A 21,196-nucleotide genomic window follows, 5' to 3' on the forward strand; every position below is an offset into this window, starting at 1 on the left:
AACATAAAATCTTAAACTGTAAAATTCTTAAAAGAAAATTTAAGGGAAAATCTTCATGACATTGGTCTTGGCAATGATTTATTGGATATGATGCCAAAAGCACTGGCAACAGAATCAAAAATAGACAAGTAGGATTACATCAAACTAAAAAGCTTCTGCCCAGCAAAGGAAATGATCAACAGACTGAAAAGGCAAACTATGGAAAGGGAGAAAAATATTGACAAACCATATATATGATAAGAGATTAATATCCAAAATATATAAGGTAGTACTACAACTCAATGACAAAACAAAACCAACAACAACAACAAAACCAAATAACCCAATTTTAAAATGGGCAAAGGATTTGAACAGACTTTCTCCAAAGAAGCCAACAGCTATGTGAAAGATGCTGAACATCACTAATCAGGGAAATGCCTATCAAAACCACAATGAGATATCACTTCACATCTGCTAGGATGGCCGGTATCAATCAGTCAATCAATCAATAGTCAACAAGTGTTGGCAAGGTTGTGGAGAAACTGGAATGTTTGCACACAGTTGGTGGGAATGTGAAATGTGCAGTTGTTATGGAAAACAGTAGGGAAGTTCCTCAAAAAATTAAAAATAAAACTACCATATGATCCAGCCATCCCACTTCTGGGTATTTATCCACAAGAATTGAAATCAGGATCTTGAAGACATATTTGCACTCCCACGTTTATTGCAACATTCTTCACAATAGCCAAGGTATGGAAACCACCTAAATGTCTATTGTCCAATGAATGGATAAAGAAAATGTGGTATATAGAGACAATGGAATATCATTCATCATTAAAAAGGAAGGAAATCCCACTATATGTGACAAAATGGATGAGCTTTGAGGACATTATGCTAAGTCACAGAAGGGTAAATACTGCATGATTCCACTTACATGAGGTACCTAAAATAGCCAAACTGATAGAAGCAAAAAGGAGAATGGTGATTGCCAGGGGCAGGGAGGAGGAGGAATGGGGAGTTAAAGTACAACAGGTAAAAAGCTTTGGTTAAAAGGAAAAAGTTCTAGAGATCTGCTGTACAACATTGTGTTTATAATTAACAATACTGTACTGTACACTTAAAAATTTGTTGAGAGTGTAGATCTTACATTAAGTATTTTGAGCATCATTTTTTTTTAAGTAATTTCCAACAAGCCAAACTGTAGGGATAATTTGGCTAATAGCACCTGACCACCGGGAGCATGACCCCCATGTATATCATGACCCTTTGGGCCCAGGACAAGAGACCCTCATAGTAAGTGCTCAAAAATAGATACTGAAAAAATGAAAACAAAGTTAGGTCCATACTTTTGTGGATCTATTTCCACAATAAGTGTTTTTAATTCCCGAAGGAGAGAGTGATAACTTATTAATAAGACTTCTCAATATTTGTTCTCTGAGAAAATCTGATGTAGGTTTGGCTTAAAAATGAAAATATATCTATTACTTATAACAACAGAGAATGAAAAGTAGCTCTATTATGAGAAAGGAGGTAATTTCCAAGATTGACACAATCCTTCTGTAAGTAGCACATTTCTCACTAGAGGGAGCTCAGAACCCACTGATCAATGGCTAGAGAAGCAGAATAAAATGTCACTTCACTAGGGGATAAACGATTTCCAAAAGCTGGAAATATTTCATATGCCAATTTTCTTTCAATTATTAACCTCTGCAATTTTAAATTATATAAAATATGAATAATGCAAAGTTTCCTAATAACCAGTTGATTAATTTAATAAGCTAGTATTGTAAATTAGTATAGTGGGGGCAAATAAGATATATGGCATTATTCATGTCATCTTGGGGGAAGAAATTCCTCGTATTCATAAGAAAGAGCAAATAATATAAAGTAGTGATGATTATGGGTACCTAAAAAGGCTTCTTGCTCTCTTGTTGCTCTTTACCTGTTTCTAAAGGTAATTCTGTGGGGCTGTCCTTGTTATCTCTGTGCATCTTTTTAAATAACATCCCCATTTTTCAAATACATTTTTTTTTCTTATGGACCAACGTATTTAACCAGGTTCTACTGAAGCCTTGATACTTGGAAGCAATCATTTGATTTTTGCTTATTTGTGCACCTATCATTTATGTGCAGATTTTACTGTGTAGATTTTACTGTTTAGCTTTCAGAGACAATCTCAAACACACACACACCTGCGGTTTTTTTGCTTGGTTTTTTTTTTTTTTTTTTTTTTTTTCTGTTTTAATTCTTGGTTGGAGAGAACTTCACTCTCTCCAGAAAGTAGAAGAGCAGATCCAGTCCCAGTCCAGGATGTGGGCATAACGCCTGATTCCCAGATAGGGTTTGCACAAGAGCCTGTGAGTGCAGCTTTCCGTGGAACTCACCTCCGGAAGTCAGCGAGATTCTCTGCGACCATCTGCACAATCTGGCCTTGCAAAGTAAAAACGCTCTACATGCCTCAGCCCTGGGAACCGAACTCGGTCGAACAGATCGAAGGGAACAAAGCACGCATGCGCATGGCGAAGCTGGAGTCGAAGACGCGCCGGTAGGGCGCACGCATGCGGCGGAAAGGCGGGAGGCGGGAGCGCGCGCCTGGGTGACTGTTGTAGGCCTGGGTTAGCCAGAGCAGGAAGTGAACCTGCTATGGCTCACAGGCCGAAAAGGACTTTCCGGCAGCGCCGAGCGGACTCTAGTGACAGCGACAGCACCCAGGAGCCGTTTGCTGAACCCGGCGCGCCGGGGGAGCAGGCAGACCTGGGCCCTGCGGAGGAAGGGCTGCAGTCTGGAGGAGGCCGCGCGGAAGCGGCGGAACTACCCCGCCGGGCCCGGGGTCGGGGCCGGGGCCGGGGCCGGGGCCGCGGCCGGGTCTGGGCCAGTTCCCGGCACGCCGCGAGAGCGGCTTCGCGTTTGGACGGAGGCTCGGACGTCCCAGGTGACGCGGGGCAGCAGGATGGGTGCCTGGGGCAGCAGGGTGGATGCCCGGGGCGGGGTGTGGGGAGGATGGGGAAAGAGGCCACGGGATTCTCTAGAGGTTTCTACAACCCTTTGCCAACCACGAACAACGATGATACCTGCCTGCGATCACTGGCCTGCTGCCTGTATCTCCGTATTGGGCCCCTTGGGGGAGTAGAAAGAATACTGCAAGGTTTGGGCTTGTCCGTATTTGCACTGTCAGATAAACCCTCAATAATTATATATAGCTTTAGTGCTGCACTTTATGCTTATGAAGAACCTAAATCGTCACAGAAGAGTTTAAAAATTCCTAATACTCCTAGGTAGGTGAAGGTACTTTCTGTCCCCAATTCTTTTCCTCGAAAACAAGCAAAACGTTACACTAGAAAAATTTAGGTGACAGGCTTTGGGACATTTTCTTTTGCGTTTTGTTTTTTAAGCGGTTATTTAAAGAAAAGATAAAAATAGCAATATATGCCACTAACAACAGATTGGTGACCCTGTAGAGTACCAATAATGGTGTTAAATACAGTGTAGTAATTTTGAAGTACCTTTGCGTTCTTAAAAATAGAATTCAAGCAGCATAAACTTGTTTACATAAGATGTGTTCTAGTTTGAATTGGAGTTTAATAATAATATAGTTAAAAATAAAACTATATAGTTAGGAAAAGTTAGAAATAAAAACACAGGAACAAGGACTTGGAAGGAACTTGTATAAATAGGGTCTTGAAGTTTAAATACATTAACTTCTGACTCAGACACACATAAAAATATTTAAGATTATGTTTCATTCTAAAAGGAACTTCTAAAAAAATTCAGTAGTGAAGCTCGTAGTAAAGGCCCTAAAAGCAACTAGCTTCTCCAGATAAATGGCACTTTTTACCTACTTTTGTCTGCAAACCATGTTTCTCCAGGATACCTAACACTCAGGTTTAATGAACTGAGGTAATCCCTGGCCTGTTGACATGAGTAGAATCTCCAGTTTGTCACCTGTGGATGATGCCACCAATAGAGTGATGATTCAGTATTTCTGGCTTGTCACAGGATGAAATAACCATGTAGAAAACAAACCTATGTTGCTAATGATATGTTACGTAATTTATTGTTATTTTCAAGACAGTATACATGGTATAATTTCAATAAATAAAAAAGTATCTGTAAAAAAATATATAGTTTTTGGTTAGTCTTGAGGTAAAAAAATTTTCTCCCACTTTTAGTCCAAGTGATTTTGGTGATTTCTTAGTCATTGTTATAATCACCTGTTTATCTGAAGTTCTGATGACTTTTAAAATATTTTTTGCTTTATGTAAGAGTAATCTGGTTAAACTTTAATGGGAGGGGGGGTCCCAGGAGTTGCCTCTTCTCTTGCCTTCTAAAACAGTGAAACAGTGGTTCTCAAACTTCTTGGTCTTAAGAGTACCCTTTTGGTCTTAAAGGTATACATACCCATTATACTCTTAAGAATAATTAAGGATCCCAAAGAGCTTTTGTTTCTGTGGATTATATCTATAATAATTCTGTGGATTATATCTATAATATTTACCATCTTAGGAATTAAGATAAACTTTTATTAATTCTTTTTTAAAATTAACTCATTATATGTACAGATAAACCTTTTTAATGAAAAATAACTGTTTTCTGAAAAATAGAGTGACGTTTTCAATTTGCAAATCTCTTTAATGTCTGGCTTAATGGAAGACAGCTGAATTCTCACAGATATTTCTGCATTCAGTCTATTGAAATATGTTGTTTTGTTTGAATGTATGAAGAAAACCACAGATAGATGATTAGGAGTACTTAAGAGCCTTTTTAGTTCATTGAAGGTGTTCTGCTTTAATGTTACAATGAAGCTCAAAAAGTAATAGGTTCTTAAAGGTTAGTTTGCAATGTGTGTCGACTGAAGAAAATGCACAATGTGAAAGTTTGTGAGTTAAGTTTTATTTGGGGCAAAATGAGAACTATAGCCCAGGAGACAGCGTTTCAGGTAGCTTTGAGAAACTGCTCCACAGAGGTAGGGGAGAGGTCAGTATTACATATGATATTAGTGAAGAGGGGTTTGTGCGGTCAAACACACATTTTGGCAGGCTTGCTGCTAGTCATGAGGAGCAGACATCACCATTAATGATTTTAGTGCTTTTCCAGATATGAGGAGATGTAAGGATTGAGCTCATAAAATCTTCTGAAAATATCTGTCTGAAGGCCTGTTCTGCCAGTTTTTCCCAAAGCACAGAGTACCTCATTCCTCATCTCTGCCCTGAACTCCTTTCAGGGTGTATTGAAAATCAGCAGCTACAGTAGTTTGTGACTTAATCCTTGTAGATGCAGAAGGCAAGTGCCAATTTTTAGTTGGCACGAGGAAGCTGAAACCATATCAGTCAATTTTTTTGTACTCCACTAGATTAAAATCTGTCGGTGTGTTTTGCACTTTGAATGGCTCTTTTACCCATGCATGACTGGTAACATCATGCATTGACTCTTTGGAAAGTAGTAGTTCACCGAGTTGCAGTTCTTGCAAGTGTTGGTACAATTTATTACAATGTCAAAAGAAAAACTCTCTTAATGCTACTACTGACATCATCAGTCTTTAAGTATTGGAAAGCTATCAAGTTCACAGTAGAGGAAAGCTTATCAAGTTCACAGTAGTATAATTCCCAAAATTATAGACTTCACTTGAAACTTCTAATTCTTGAAGTGATAGGCACAACTTTGCTCGTTTTTAAGAAAATGTTTGTCAGATACCCATGTCTGAATAACTAGAGTTTGTCTGTCATTCTTTCAAGTAGAAAGGTTTTCCTCCTCAAAGACAGTGGTTAAGTTCAACTTGCAGCTCATCACACAAGTGCTTTTCCTTGAGGCAACCATTGCATTTCATTATGAGCCAGAAGTGCTTTATGCATGCTTCTATTTTGATCCACAGAATATTAAAAAGATGTGTACTCAGGGCCAAAATTTAATCAAATTATTTTTTTATTGTTTCATTAAGGACAATAAGTGAAACTGACTATTTTTCTTGCTAGTACAAGGTGGAAAAGAATACAGTGGATGCTTCTGCAGATTGGTATCACTGTTATGATTCATACTAAAAGATTTGCAGTTTTACCCACCAACGGAGTAGAAAGGGCAAGTAACAAGTTAATGTTGTGATGAAAGTAGTTTGGCTTTTCCCTCAGACCCGCTGAAAGGGTCTGAGGGACCTCCAAGCGTTGATGGATCATACTCTGAGAACCACTGCTCTGGTGTAACTTTACTTCACTTTAAGAAGATGTAGGAGTTGTTATAAATAGCAGTAGCTAAGGAAGATGTAAGCTACAGCTATATTCCTTGTCTTTTACACTTGATCTTAGCCAAATGGCCAAGAAGCGATATATTACTTTGTCTTTTAATTCTTGATTTTACTCCAGCGTTTTTGAAATTTATATAGGTTTTCTAATTAAGGAACGTTCTTAATATAAGAGTACTTATTTATGTAATCTTAAATCTTAAGGTTATTCACAACTATTACAAAATATTTGTGAACTAACAAGTCCTTTTTTGTCAATAATACCATAAATTCCTTTACACTTTGCTCATTCGATTCTCACAATACCTCTGTGGGTGTTCTCTCTTAATGCTGTCTTTGTTTAATAGATTAATTGACTATGTCCTTTCCAGAATCACACAATGGAAATAGATCCATGATTTGGTTTGAGGCTACAGTACTCATTATAGTACTTCTTACCACCAGCCATTGAAATGTAACTTAGTATTTATATTACAAGAGCCTAAATTCCAGAATTGGATGAAATTTGACTGAAAGCCCAGCTTCTTCATTTAGTAACTTTGTGACATTGGACATGTTATTTAGCCTTTCCAGTCCTTAATATTCTCATCAGTAATAGCATTTACTTTATAGCGTTGTGAATGTTAAATGAAATAAATCTCGTAAACCAGACTTCAGTATGTCTAGCATATAGGAAATGTACGTTAAGTATTCTTTTCTTTTTCTACTTATTCACTATCACTGTTTTTCTTTTTTCATTTAAATATCCTTTCACTTTTTGTCATTTTCTTTTTTCTCTTATGTTCCCTTTCCTCTTTTCGTTTCATTCTTTAATGAAGAGAGTATTTTACTAGTTAAGTAGATAACACAAATAGGATACGTCCTTGTACATTTATTAGACTATCCATTGATTTCAGAAAGAATGGAAATTAGGAAAGATCTGCATATCTACTTTAAATATGTGGAGTAAAATTAAAACACCATATTTTACATATGCCATGTGTTGTTCATAATTTCAATTATTGATTCCAACATCTTGACTCTTTCTTGTTATATTCAAAAAACGTCCTGTTAGAATCCAGAGCGGTTGATCTTTCAACAGATGAAGAGGATGGAACACATCGTTCTTCAGAAAGTAAAGATGATCAGAGTTCATCTTCCAATAGCTCTAGCTCTCTGGAAGAAGAGTTTACATCACTAGGTTGGTAACTTTTGAATTTTGTTTAAGAACTTTATTTCTAATATTAGTATTTTTCTATAGCAGTGATTTTTTTTAATATTTATTTTTTTTATACTGCAGGTTCTTATTAGTTATCTGTTTTATACATATTAGTGTATATATGTCAATCCCAATCTCCCAATTCATCCCACCCACCCCACTTTTCCCCCTTGCGTTTGTTCTCTACATCTGTGTCACTGTTTTCCTTGCAAACCGGTTCATCTGTACCATTTTTCTAGATTCCACATATATGCGTTAATATACGATATTTGTTTTTCTCTTTCTGACTTACGTCGTTCTGTATGACAGTCTCTAGGTCCATCCACGTCTCTACAAATGACACAGTTTCGTTCCTTTTTATAGCTAATGTTCCATTGTATATATGTACCACATCTTCTTTATCCATTCATCTGTCGATGGGCATTTAGGTTGCTTCCATGACCTGACTATTGTAAATAGTGCTGCAGTGAACACTGGGGTGCATGTGCCTTTTTGAATTATGGTTTTCTCTGGGTATATGCCCAGTAGTGGGATTGCTGGGTCATATGGTAATTCTATATTTAGTTTTTGAAGGAACCTCCATATTGTTCTCCATAGTGGCTGCATCAGTTTACATTCCCACCAACAGTACAAGAGCGTTCCCTTTCTCCACACCCTCTCCAGCATGTGTTGTTTGTAGATTTTCTGATGATGCCCATTGTAACTGGCATGAGGTGGTACCTCATTGTAGTTTTGATTTGCATTTCTCTAATAATTAGTGATGTTGAGCAGCTTTTCATGTGCCTCTTGGCCATCTGTATGTCTTCTTTGGAGAAATGTCTGTTTACGTCTTCTACCATTTTTTGATTGGGTTCTTTGTTTTTTTTTAATATTGAGCTGCATGAGCTGTTTATATATTTTGAAGATTAATCCTTTGTCCATTGATTCATCTGCAAATATTTTCTCCCATTCTGAGGGCTGTCTTTTCATCTTGTTTACAGTTTCCTTTGCTATGCAAAAGCTTTTAAGTTTCATTGGGTCCCCTTTGTTTATTTTTGTTTTTATTTCCATTACTCTAGGAGGTGGATCAAAAAAGAACTTGCCGTGATTTATGTCAAAGAGTGTTCTTCCTATGTTTTCCTCTAAGAGTTTCCCGTCTTACATTAGGGCTTTAATCCGTTTTGAGTTTTTTTGTGTGTGTGATGTTAGGGAGTGTTCTAATTTCATTCTTCTACATGTAGCTGTCCAGTTTTCCCAGCACCACTCATTAAAGAGACTGTCTTTTCTCCATTGCATATCCTTGCCTCCTTTGTCATAGATTAGTTGACCATAGGTGCGTGGGTTTATGTCTGGGCTTTCTATCCTGTTCCATTATTCTGTATTTCTGTTTTTGTGCCAGAACCATATTGTCTTAATTAGTGTAGCTTTGTAGTATAATATGAAGTCAGGGAGTCTGAGTCCTCCAGCTCCGTTTTTTTCCCTCAAGATTGCTTTGGCTATTTGGGGTCTTTTGTGTCTCCATACAAATTTTCAGATTTTTTGTTCTAGTTCTATAAAAAATGCTCTTGGTAATTTGATAGGGATTGCATTGAATCTGTAGATTGCTTTGGGTAGTATAGTCATTTTCACAGTATTGGTTCTTCCAATTCAAGAACATGGTATATCTCTCCATCTGTTTGTGTCATCTTTGATTTCTTTCATCAGTGTCTTATGGTCTTCTGAGTACAGACCTTTTACCTCCTTAGGTAGGTTTATTCCTAAGGTATTCTATTCTTTTTGTTGCAATCGTGAATGGGATTATTTCCTTAATTTCTCTTTCTGATCTTTTGTTGTTAGTTTATAGAATGCAAGCGATTTCTCTGCATTCATTTTGTATCCTGCAACTTCACCAAATTCATTGATTAGCTCTAGTAGTTTTCTGGTGGCATCTTTAGGATCCTTTATGTATAGTATCATGTCATCTGCAAACAGTGACAGTTTTACTACTTCTTTTCCAATTTGGATTCCTTTTATTTCTTTTTCTTTTCTGATTGCCGTGGCTAGGATTTACAAAACTATGTTGAATAATAGTGGTGAGAGTGGACATCCTTGTCTTGTTCCTGATCTTAGAGGAAATGCTTTCAGTTTTTCACCATTGAGAATGATGATTGCTGTGGGTTTTTCGTATATGGCCTTTATTATGTTGAGGTAGGTTCCCTCTATGCCCACTTTCTGGAGAGTTTTTATCATAAATGGGTGTTGAATTTTGTCAGAAGCTTTTTCTGCAGCTATTAAGATGATCATATGGTTTTCGTTCTTCAGTTTGTTAATGTGGTGTATCACATTGGTTGATTTGCATGTATTGAAGGATCCTTGCATCCCTGGGATAAATCCCACTTGGTCATGGTGTATGATCCTTTTAATGTGTTTTTGGATTCTGTTTGCTAGTATTTCGTTGAGGAGATTTGCATCTGTATTCATCAGTGATACTGGTCTGTAATTTTCTTTGTTTGTAGTAACTTTGTCTGGTTTTCGTATCAGGGTGATTGTGGCCTCGTAGAATGAGCTTGGGAGTATTCATTCCTCTACAATTTTTTGAAAGAGTTTGAGGAGGATGGGTGTCAGCTCTTGTCTAAATGTTTGATAGAATTCACCTGTAAAGCCTTCTGGTCCTGGACTTTTGTTTGTTGGAAGATTTTTAGTCACAGTTTCCATTTCATTACTTGTGATTGGTGTGTTCATATTTTCTATTTCTTCCTGGTTCAGTCTTGGAACGTTATACCTTTCTAAGAATTTGTCCATTTCTTTCAGGTTGTCCATTTTATTGGCATACTGTGTATTTCTGTGGTGTCCATTGTAACTTCTCCTTTTTCATTTCTATTTTTGATTTGAGTCCTCTCCCTCTTTTTCTTGATGAGTCTAGCTAAAGGTTTATCAATTTTATCTTCTCAAAGAACCACCTTTTACTTTTATTGATCTTTGCTATTGTTTTTTTGTTTCTATTTAATTAATTTTGCTCTGATCTTTATGATTTCTTTCCTTCTGCTAACTTTGGGTTTTGTTTGTTCTTTTCTAGTTCTTTTAAGTGTAAAGTTAGATTGCTTGGGATTTTTTTTTTTCTTGAGGTAGGATTATATTGCTATAAACTTCCCTCCTACAACTGCTTTTGCTGCATTCCAGAGGTTTTGGATCGTCATGTTTTCATTGTCATTCATCTCTAGGTATTTTTGATTTCCCTTTGATTCCTTCAGTGATCCCTTGGTTATTTAATAACGTATTGTTTAGCCTCCATGTGTTTGTGTTTTTTATGTTTTTTTTCCTGTAATTTATTTCTTATCTCATAGCGTTGAGGTCAGAAAAGATGCTTGATATGATTTGTTTTCTTAAATTTACCAAGGCTTGATTTGTGACAAAAGGTGTGATCTATACTGGATAATGTTCAGTGTGCACTTGAGAAGAAAGTGTAATCTGCTGTTTTTGAATGGAATGTCCTATAAATATCAATTAAATCTATCTGGTCTATTGTGTCATTTAAAGCTTGTGTTTCCTCATTAATTTTCTGTCTGGATGATCTGTCCATTGGTGTACATGAGGTGTTAAAAGTCCCCCACTATTATTGTGTTGCTGTCGATCTCCTCTTTTATAGCTGTTAGCTTTTGCATTATGTATTGAGGTGCTCCCATGTGGGTGCATATATGTTTATAATTCTTATGTCTTCTTCTTGGATTGATCCCTTGATCATTATGTAGTGTCCTTCCTTGTGTCTCGTAACATTCTTTATTTTAAAGTCTATTTTATTTGAAATGAGTATTGCTACTCCAGCTTCTTTTGATTTCCATTCACATGGAATATCTTTTTCCATCCCTTCACTTTCAGTCTGTATGTGTCCCAAGGACTGAAGGAGGTCTCTTGTGGACAGCATATATTTGGATCTTGTTTTTGTATCCATGCAGCAAGCCTGTGTCTTTTGGTAGGAGCATTTAATCCATTCACATTTAAGGTAATTATCGATATGTATGTTACTATTACCATTTTCTTATTTGTTTTGGGTTTGTTTTCATAGGTCTTTTTCTTCTCTTGTGTTTCCCACTTAGAGAAGTTCCTTTAGCATTTGTTGTAGAGCTGGTTTGGTGGTGCTGAATTCTTTTAGCTTTTGCTTGTCTGTAAAGCTTTTGATTTCTCCGTTGAATCTGAATGAGATCTTTGCAGGTAGAGTAGTCTTGGTTGTAGGTTCTTCCCTTTCATCACTTTTAAATATATCGTGCCCCTCCCTTCTGGGAGGGTTGTCCATTTTATTGGCATACTTTGTATTTCAGGTTGTCCATTGTCACTGCTCCTTCCCCCTGGATGAGGCTATCTACAGTTTCTGCTGAGAAATCAGCTGTTAACCTTACGGGAGCTCCCTTGTATGTTATTTGTCATTTTTGCCTTGTTGCTTTTAATAATTTTTCTTTGTCTTTAATTTTTTTCAATTTGATTACTATGTGTCTTGGCATGTTTCTCCTTGGGTTTATCCTGCCTGGGACTCTGCACTTCCTGGACTTGGGTGGCTGTTTCCTTTCCCATGTTAGGGAAGTTTTCTACTACTATCTCTTCAAATATTTTCTCAGGTCCTTTCTCTCTCTCTTCTCCTTCTGGGACCTCTATAAGGCAAATGTTGGTGCGTTTAATGTTGTCCCAGAGATCTCTTAGGTTGTCTTCATTTCTTTTCATTCATTTTTCTTTAGTCTGTTCCATGGCAGTGAATTCCACCATTCTGTCTTCCAGGTAACTTACCCATTCTTCTGCCTCAGTTATTCTGCTATTGATTCCTTCTAGTGTATTTTTCATTTCAGTTAGTGTATTGTTCATGTCTGTTTTTTCTTTAATTCTTCTAGGTGTTTGTTCTTTCAGTTCTTCTAGGTCTTTGTTAAACATTTTTTGCATTTTCTTGATCTTTGTCTTCATTCTTTTTCCGAGGCCCTGGATCATCTTCACTATCATTATTCTGAATTCTTTTTCTGGAAGGTTGCCTATCTCCACTTCATTTAGTTGTTTTTCTGGGGTTTTATCTTGATCCTTCATCTGGTACATAGTCCTCTTCCTTTTCATTTTGTCTCTCTGTGAATGTGGTTTTCGTTCCACAGGCAGGATTGTAGTTCTTCTTGCTTCTGCTGTCTGTCCTCTGGTGGATGAGGCTATCTAAGAGGCTTGTGCAAGCTTCCTGATGGGAGGGACTGGTGGTGGGTAGAGCTGGATGTTGCTCTGGTGGGCAGAGCTCAGTAAAACTTTAATCCGCTTGTCTGCTGATGGGTGGGGCTGAGTTCCCTCCCTGTTAGTTGTTTGACCTGAGGTGACCCAGCACTGGAGGCTACAGTCTCTTTGGTGGGGCTAATGGCAGACTCCGGAAGGGCTCATGCCAAGGAGTACTTCCTAGAACTTCTGCTGCCAGTGTCCTTGTCCCCATGGTGAGCCACAGCCACCCTCCACCTCTGCAGGAGACCCTCCAACACTAGCAGGTAGGTCTGGTTCAGTCTCCTATGGGGTCACTGCTCCTTCCCCCTGGGTCCTGATGTGCCTACTACTTTGTGTGTGCCCTCCAAGAGTGGGGTCTCTGTTTCACCCAGTCCTGTTGAAGTCCTACAGTCAAATCCCACTAGCCTTCAAAGTCTGATTCCCTGGGAATTCCTCCTCCCGTTGCCGGGCCCCCAGGTTGGGAAGCCTGACGTGGGGCTCAGAACCTTCACTCCAGTGGGTAGACTTCTGTGGTATAATTGTTCTCCAGTTTGTGAATCACCCACCCAGTGGTTATGGGATTTGATTTTATTGTGATTGCGCCCCACCTCCCGTCTCATTGTGGCTTTTCCTTTGTCTTTTGATGTAGTTTATCATTTTTGGTGAGTTCCAGTGTCTTCCTGCCAATGATTGTTCAGCAGTTAGTTGTGATTCCAGTGCTCTCATAAGAGGGAGTGAGCGCACGTCCTTGTACTCCACCATCTTGAACCAATCTCCTATACCAGTGATACTTATTATTAATAAACTCTAGCGAAGTGTGGGGCAAATAAGTCATTACTAATGATTGTCAGGGGACCAAAATTGGCTGCTCAGTTCCATTACATAACATGCCCACGGTCAGATGGCTTATAAGAGGCAGAGCTAGGATTCCAACCCAGGGAATCTGCTCCAGAGCCTAGGTTCTTAACCACTGTGCTATAATGGGTGATTCATGACAGTATCTAAACATGGTAAGAATTTGTCTGTGAGGATGTTTCAGGTATAGGATGTAGCATATATAAAACTCTAGGGAAGGGCTTCCCTGGTGGCGCAGTGGTTGAGGGTCCGCCTGCCGATGCAGGGGACACGGGTTCGTGCCCCGGTCCGGGAGGACCCCACGTGCCACGGAGCAGCTGGGCCCGTGGGCCATGGCCGCTGAGCCTGCGCGTCCGGAGCCTGTGCATCCGGAGCCTGTGCTCTGAACAAGAGAGGCCACAGCAGTGAGAGGCCCGCGTACCGCAAAAAAAAAAAAAACTCTAGGAAAGATAACATGTGCAGAGAACTAAAAAGTAGTTGTTGGACTGAAAATACTTGGTTTAAGTTTAATAAAGAAGAACAAAAAGAAAGCAGAGGGACTGACTGGAGTCAAATAATACAGGGTTTTAAGGGAACTACTGAAAATTTTATGCAAATAGATGACATGACCATTTTTTTGTTTTAGAAAGATAAATCCAGTTCAGGGGTTGGCAGATTACCACCTGTGGGCCAAATGTGGCCCAGTATCTGCTTTTGTGAATGAAATTTTATTAAAGCCATGCTCATTCAATTATGTATTGTCTTTGGCTGCTTTTGCACTACAATGGCAGAGCTGAGAAGTTGTAACAGAGACTTTATGGCCCAGAAAGCCAGAAATATTTATTGGCCTTCTACCTAGCTCAAGGGTTCTTAACTTGTCTTGTGCTGTGGACTCTTTTCAGTCTCATGAAGCCTAAGACCCCTTCTGAAGAAAACAAAGTAAAATGTATAGCTTTATAAAGGAAACATTAATTTGAAATATAATTGTTAAAATATTTTTTTAAAGATTTGTAGTATAGTAGTAAGTGCTTTATTAACATGTGAAATAACAGGAACCAGAAGCTCTTCTAATTTTTTTCTAAAACAAGTTCATAAGCTACAGAAGTAATTAGTGATGAAGCCAGTATTAAGAATTGAAGCCTAGTAGACAAGTGAAGCTTTGTCTAGACTCTAGGTACAGTGCTGTCCAATAAAACTTTCTGTGAAGGTTCTGTATCTTCACAGTCCAGTACATTAGCCACTAGCCATATGTGTCTATAGAGTTCTTGAAATGTGGCTAGTGTGACTAAGGAACTGGACTTTTAATTTACTTAAATTTAAATAGTCACATATGGCTGGTGGTTACAGTACTGAACAGTGATGCTGTAGAAGATGGCAGATTAGACAGTGTTGGTAGCATTGGGAACCTAAGGAGAAAATGCAGTGTTTGGAAATATGTAGGATAGTTTTAAATTATCATAGTGCCTGAGGTGTTGCTGGCATGTAGTGCCCTGAAGGCAAGAGATGATAAAGATAAAGAATGTGGGACAGTTTACCAAGGTGAAGAATTGTCCCTCCTCTGATGCCCCTTTGAGAAACACTGATTGAAAGATGAAAACTTTTCCTGTAAGGAACACTTCGTGTTTTGTTTTTGTTTTTTTTTCTTTTTTTCTGGAGAGGAAAAGAGGAAGAAGGAATGAGATAAGTGTAAGGACTGGTATGTAGAAGATGGAGTGCATTTATTTTTTTGTTCAGATGATAGAACTATTAGAATGATCCAGTACTGGAATATCGGCCTTGAGATGTGCACTGTTGCAGAGACTGCTTACCAATTGGGCATGATATTAACCTTTATTCTTTTTTTTTAATTGAAGTATAGTTGATTTACAATATTGTATTAGTTTCAGGTGTATAGCAAACTGATTCAGTTATATATATACTTTTCAGATTATTTTCCATTATAGGTTATTATAAGATATTGAATATAGTTCCCTGTGCTCTACAGTAGGTCCTTGTTGTTTATCTATTTTATGTATAGTAGTTTGTATCTATCAATCCCATACTCCTAATTTATCCCTCCCCCACACCCTTTCCCCTCTGGTAAACATAAGTTTTTTCCTATGTCTGTGAGTCTTTTTTTGTTCTGTTCTTGCCTCCTTTGTCATAGATTAATTGACAGTAGTTGTGTGTATTTATTTCTAGGCCCTCTGTTGTTTTCCATTGATCTATATATCTTCTTTTGTGCCAGTACCATGCTGTTTTGATTACTGTAGCTCTATAGGACTGTCTGAAGTCTGGGAGAGTTATGCTTCCAGCTTTCTTCTTTCTCCTCAGGATTGCTTTGGCAATTCTGGGTATTTTGTGGTTCCTTATAAATTTTAGGATTATTTGTTCTAGTTCTGTGAAAAATGTCATGGGCAATTTGATAGGGATTGCATTAAATCTGTAGATTGCCTTGTATGGCCATTTTAACAATATTAATTATTCCAATCCAAGAGCAGGTGATATCTTTCCATTTCTTTGAATCATCATCAATTTCCTGTATCACTGTTTTATATACAGTTCTTACCATATAGGTCTTTCACCTCCTTAGGTTTCTTCCTAGGATATTTTTTTTTTTGGAATTTTTTTTTTGATGTGATTTTAAATGGGTTTGTTTTTTTACTTTCTCATTCTTATATTTCATTGTTAAAGAAGATTTCTGTATATTAATCTTGTATCCTAGCTATCTTGCTGAATTTATTTATTCTAATAGTTTTTATGTGGAAGCTTTATGGTTTTCTGTATAGAGTATCATGTCATCTATGTATAATGATAGTTTTATCTCTTATGTTCGAGTTTGGATACATTTTATTTCTTGTCCAATTGCTGTGGCTAGGACAGCCAAAACTATGTTGAATAGAAGTGGTATGATATTTGTCTTTCTCTGTGTGACTGATTTCACTTAGTATGACAATCTCCAGGTCCATCCATGTTGCTGCAAATGGCATTATTTCATTCTTTTCAATAAGTGTCACAAATATCATATGATATCACTTATATGCAGAATCGAAAAAAATGATACAAATGAACTTATTTACAAAACAGAGTCACAGACTTAGAGAATGAACTTATGGTTACCAGGGGGGAAAGGTGAGAGGGAGGGATAGATTGGGAGTTTGGGATTGACATGTACACACTGCTATATTTAAAATAGATAACCAACAAAGACCTACTGAATAGCACAGGGAACTCTGCTCAATGCTCTGTAATAACCTAAATGGGAAAAAAATTTGAAAAAGAATAGATACATGTATATGTATAACTGAATTATTTTGTTGTATACCTGAAATTAACACAACATTGTTAATCAACTCTACTCCAGTATAAAATAATAAATAAATAGAGACACAATTCTTATTTGCATTCCTTGTAGAAAAATCAAGTACACGTAGCACTGCTGCCTAGAATCATTACATTTCTTTAAAATGTAAGCAGAATTAAATCTTTCATGATTATTTTATGAGATGGTAATATATTTTTCTCCTTTGACCCATGTACTTGGTAATGTATTGGAATAAATTCTGGAATGTATACTGACTAAGAAAAAAAAATGGTAAGAGTGACATCCTTGTTCAGAATTTAGTGGGAAGGCATTCAGCTTTTCACCATTGAGTATTATATAGGCTGTGGGTTTGTCATAAATAGCTTTTATTATGTTGAGATATGTTCCCTCTATACCCACTTTGGTGAGAGTTTTTATAATGAATGGATGTTGAGGTTTGTCAGATGCTTTTTTATGCATCTATTGAGATAGTCATGTGATTTTGGGCTTTCCTTTTGTCAATGTGGTGTATCACATTGATTGATTTGTGTATGTTGAACCATCCTTGTGACCCTGGGATGAATCCAGCCTGATCATGGTATATAATCTTTTTTATGTATTGTTGGATTTGATTTGCTAATATTTTGTTGAGGATTTTTGCATCGATGTTTATCAAAGATATTGGCCTATAATTTTCTTTTTTTTTTGTAGTGTCTTTCTCTGATTTTGGTAGCAGGGTGATGGTGGCTTCATAGAATGAATTTGGGAGTGTTCCCTCGTCTTCAGTCTTTTGGAAGAGTTTGAGAAGAATAAGAATAAGTTCCTCATCGCATGTTTGGTAGAATTCCTCTGTGAAGCCGTCAGGTTCTGGGCTTTTGTTTGTAGGGAGTTTTTTTATTACCAGTTCTATTTCACTTCTAGTGATCAGTCTGTTCAAAGTATCTGTATCTTCTTGATTCAGTTTCGGCAGACTGTATGTTTCTAGAAACTTGTTCATTCCTTCTTGGTTGTCCAATTTGTTGGCATATAATTAATTGTTCATAATATTCTCTTATGATTTTTTGTATTTCTGCGGTATCAGTGTTATTTCTCCTCTTCCATTTCTTATTTTATTTATTTGGTTCCTCTCTCTTTTCTTCTTGGTGAGCCTGGATAGAGGTTTGTCAATTTTGTTTATCTTTTCAAAAAACCGGCTCTTGGTTTTATTGATCTTTTCTATTGTTTTTTTGATCTCTATTTTATTTATGTCCTCTCCGATCTTTATTATTTCCTTCCTTCTGCTGACTTTGGGTTTTGTTTGTTCTTTTTCAGATTCTTTTAAGTGGTAGGTTAGGTTGTTTATTTGAGAAATTTCTTGTTTCTTGAGGAAGGACTGTACCACTATCAACTTCCGTCCTAGAACTGCTTTGCTGTATCCCATAGATTTTATATGGTTGTGTTTTCATTGTCATTTGTCTTGAGGTATTTTCTGACTTCTTTTATTTCATTGTAGATGCATTGGTTTTTTATTAGTGTGTTGTTTAGTCTCCACGTGTTTGTTCTTTTCCCATTTTTCTGTCTGTGGTTGATTTCTACTTTCATAGCAGTATGGTCAGAAATGCTTAAAATACTTTCTATACTATATTTTTTGAGGCTTGTTTTGTGCCCCAGTATGTGGTTAACCCTACTGAATATTCCATGTTCACTTGAAAAGAATGTGTATTCTGCTTTGTTTGGCTGTAGTATCCTGTAGAAATCAATTAAGTCCAACTGGTCTGTTGTGTCATTTAGGTCCTCTGTTGCCTTATTGATTTGCCGTCTGGAACGTCTGTCCATTGATGTCAGTGGGGTATTAAAGTCTCCCACTATTATTGTATTCCTGTCAATTTCTCCCTTTGTGCCTGTTAGTATTTGCTTTATATACTTAGGTGCTCCTATATTGGGTACATATATGTTAATGGGTGTAATACCCTCTTCTTGTATTGATCCCTTTATCATTATATAATGTCCTTCTTTGTCTTTATGGCCTTTGTTTTAAAGTCTGTTTTGTCTGATATGAGTATTGCTACTGCCACTTTCTCGTTGTTTCCATTTGCATGGAATATCTTTTTCCATCCCCTCATTTTCTATCTGTGTGTCTTCCACCCTGATGTGAGTCTCTGGTAGGCATCATATTATGGGTTCTTGTTTTCTTATGCAACCTGCCCCTCTGTGTCTTTTAATCAGAGCATTTAGTCCATTGACATTGAAAGTAATTATTGATAGGTATGTATTTGTTGCCATCTTAAACCTTGTTTCCCGGTTATTTTTGTAGTTCTTTTCTGGTTCTTCTTTTTGTTTTTCCTTTTGTAGTTTGATGGTTTTCTTTTATATTATGCTTGAGTTCCTTTCTTTTTGGTTTTTGTGAATCGACTGTATGTTTTAAATTTGTGATTACCATGGGGTTCAAGTATGTTGACCCATAACTATACTTGCTTTAAAGTGATAGTCATACAAGTTCAAACACATTGTAAAAAAAATCTACATCTTTAGAGTCCCCCCCTCACATTTTTTAATTTTGATGTCATATTTTACATCTTCATGCTTATTCTTTTGCTGTTCATTGTAGTTATAATTGCTTTTACAAAAATATTTGTAATTATTTTTTAATCTATGTACTAGCTTATTTAAGTGGTCTTCAATCCTTTTATATATTGGCTTTCCCATTGTGATTTTCCCTTACCTATAGATTCTTGTTTCTCTTTTATTTAGAGGAGACCTTTCAATATTTCTTCTAGGGTAGGTTTAGTAATACTGAATTTTTTTAGTTTTTGCTTGTCTGAGAAATTCTTTCTCTCTCCTTCTATTCTAAATGATAATCTTGCTGGGTAGAATATCCTAGGTTGCAGGGTTTTCCCTTTCAGGACTTTGAATATATCATGCCACTCCCTTCTGGCCTGCAGAGTTTCTGCAGAGAAATCAATTGATAGCCTTATGGTGGTTCCCTTGTAATTAACTCTTTGTTTTTCTCTTGCTACCTTTAGAATCCTCTCTTTAACTTTTGCCATTTTAATTATGATGTATCTTGGTGTGGGTCGCTTTGGGTTCATCTTGTTTGGGACCCTCTCTGCTTCCTGTGCCTGGATATCTGTTTCCTTCTTCAAGGTTTGGGATGTTTTCAGCCATAATTTCTTCAAATATATTTTAAATCCCCTTTTCTCTCTCTTCTCCTTATGGAACCTCTATTATGCATAGTTTGGCATGCTTTATATTATCGCATAGTTCTTACATGTTATCTTCATATTCTGTTCATTTGTCTTTCTGTCTGCTGTTCTGATTGAGTGATTTCCATTATTCTGTCTTCCAGATCAGTTCCACGTTCTGTGTTATTTAGTCTGCTATTCATTGCTTCTAGATTGGTTTTTATTTCAGCAGTTGAGTTGTCTAATTTTGATTTGGTTCATCTTCATAGTTTCTAGTTCCTTGTTACAGTGCTCTGCATTTCTATTGATAATCTTTCTTAATTCCTTTAGCATTTTTATTACCTTCTTTTTGGACTCAAGGTCTAGTAGACTGGTGAGGTTTGTTTCAGAAATTATTTGTTCTTTCAGGGGATTTCTCTTGTTCTTTTAATTAAGAGTAGTTCCTCTGCTTTTTCATTTTACTTAACTTTCTCTCTCTCTGTGAATTTAGGAGAAACATTTATCTACTGTGGTCTTGAAGGGGTGTTTTTATGTGGGAGCATCCCTGTGTAGACTCCGTGAGTCAAATATTTTTGGTGTGTGGGCTGGTTTTGGTGTGGGTGCCAGCCATGTCTTTCCTTAGCATTTGCTGGCCATTAACCCCTTGATAGGGGGTGTGATTGGTGTTGAAGCGTCTAGAACCTGGGCTCTGTGGTGGGCAGGACCTCCTCTTTGCTCTGTGGCTATCACAGCTCTGTTGGGAGTGGGGTCTGCTCCACAACTGTTGGAGTAGAAGCCCTGAAGTTTGTGTTTGATGAGATTTCATTGCCGTTGAGTGCATGCCCTGCCCCAAAGGAGGCGACTGTTGGTGCAAGTGGGGCCTGTATGGTCACATTGAGCCCATGCACCGTCTAGGCAGGCATCTGCAGTTCCTCTCAGACTCAGTGCAATGTTGTGTCCCTTTCTCTGTTGTGTTTCACTCCAGACCTAGTGGTAGGCTCTTTTGTGGAGTGGGCTGTGGCTGGAGGCTGGGGCGCTGTGGCTGCAGGATCAAGGTTGTTGTGCTGCTGCCTGGGACCTGGGCTGCCTCTGTGGCACACCTCTCCCAGGACCTGTCCACCCCAATTCCAGCTCCAGGCTGAGGTGTGGAGTGGGCAGGGCTGGAGCATTCTCACCGGGAAATGAACCACTGCATGCTGCTGCCCAGGGCCTTTCCACCGAACCTCAATGCCCAGCCACTGTGCATTTCTGTGATACCACCTGGTGTGCTCACTGACAAAGTGTGCCACAGCTGGACTCACCCTTCCCTGTGTACATTGACAGTGGGCTCCATGTTTCAGCCTGGACCACACCCCAGG

The 21,196-nt window shown here is 37.8% G+C and overlaps 1 protein-coding gene across 2 annotated transcripts in view; it reads left to right on the forward strand.

Annotated features, from left to right (window-relative positions):
• The first annotated feature begins 2,149 nt into the window (after window positions 1–2,149).
• GCFC2 (GC-rich sequence DNA-binding factor 2) overlaps window positions 2,150–21,196 on the forward strand; it is a 76,280-nt gene continuing 57,233 nt past the window's right edge. Inside the window, exons 1-2 of one of the 2 annotated variants that reach the window (XM_079941436.1) lie at window positions 2,150–2,911; window positions 7,266–7,391. In XM_079941436.1, the coding sequence (XP_079797562.1) occupies window positions 2,623–2,911; window positions 7,266–7,391 (415 nt within the window). In that variant the 5' untranslated portion in view covers window positions 2,150–2,622. The remainder of the gene's footprint in view (window positions 2,912–7,265; window positions 7,392–21,196) is intronic. The other variant, XM_079941435.1, reaches the window with a different exon arrangement.

The sequence above is a fragment of the Stenella coeruleoalba genome (genome assembly GCF_951394435.1).
Source record: "Stenella coeruleoalba genome assembly, chromosome: 13".
In the NCBI taxonomy this organism is placed as follows: domain Eukaryota; kingdom Metazoa; phylum Chordata; class Mammalia; order Artiodactyla; family Delphinidae; genus Stenella; species Stenella coeruleoalba.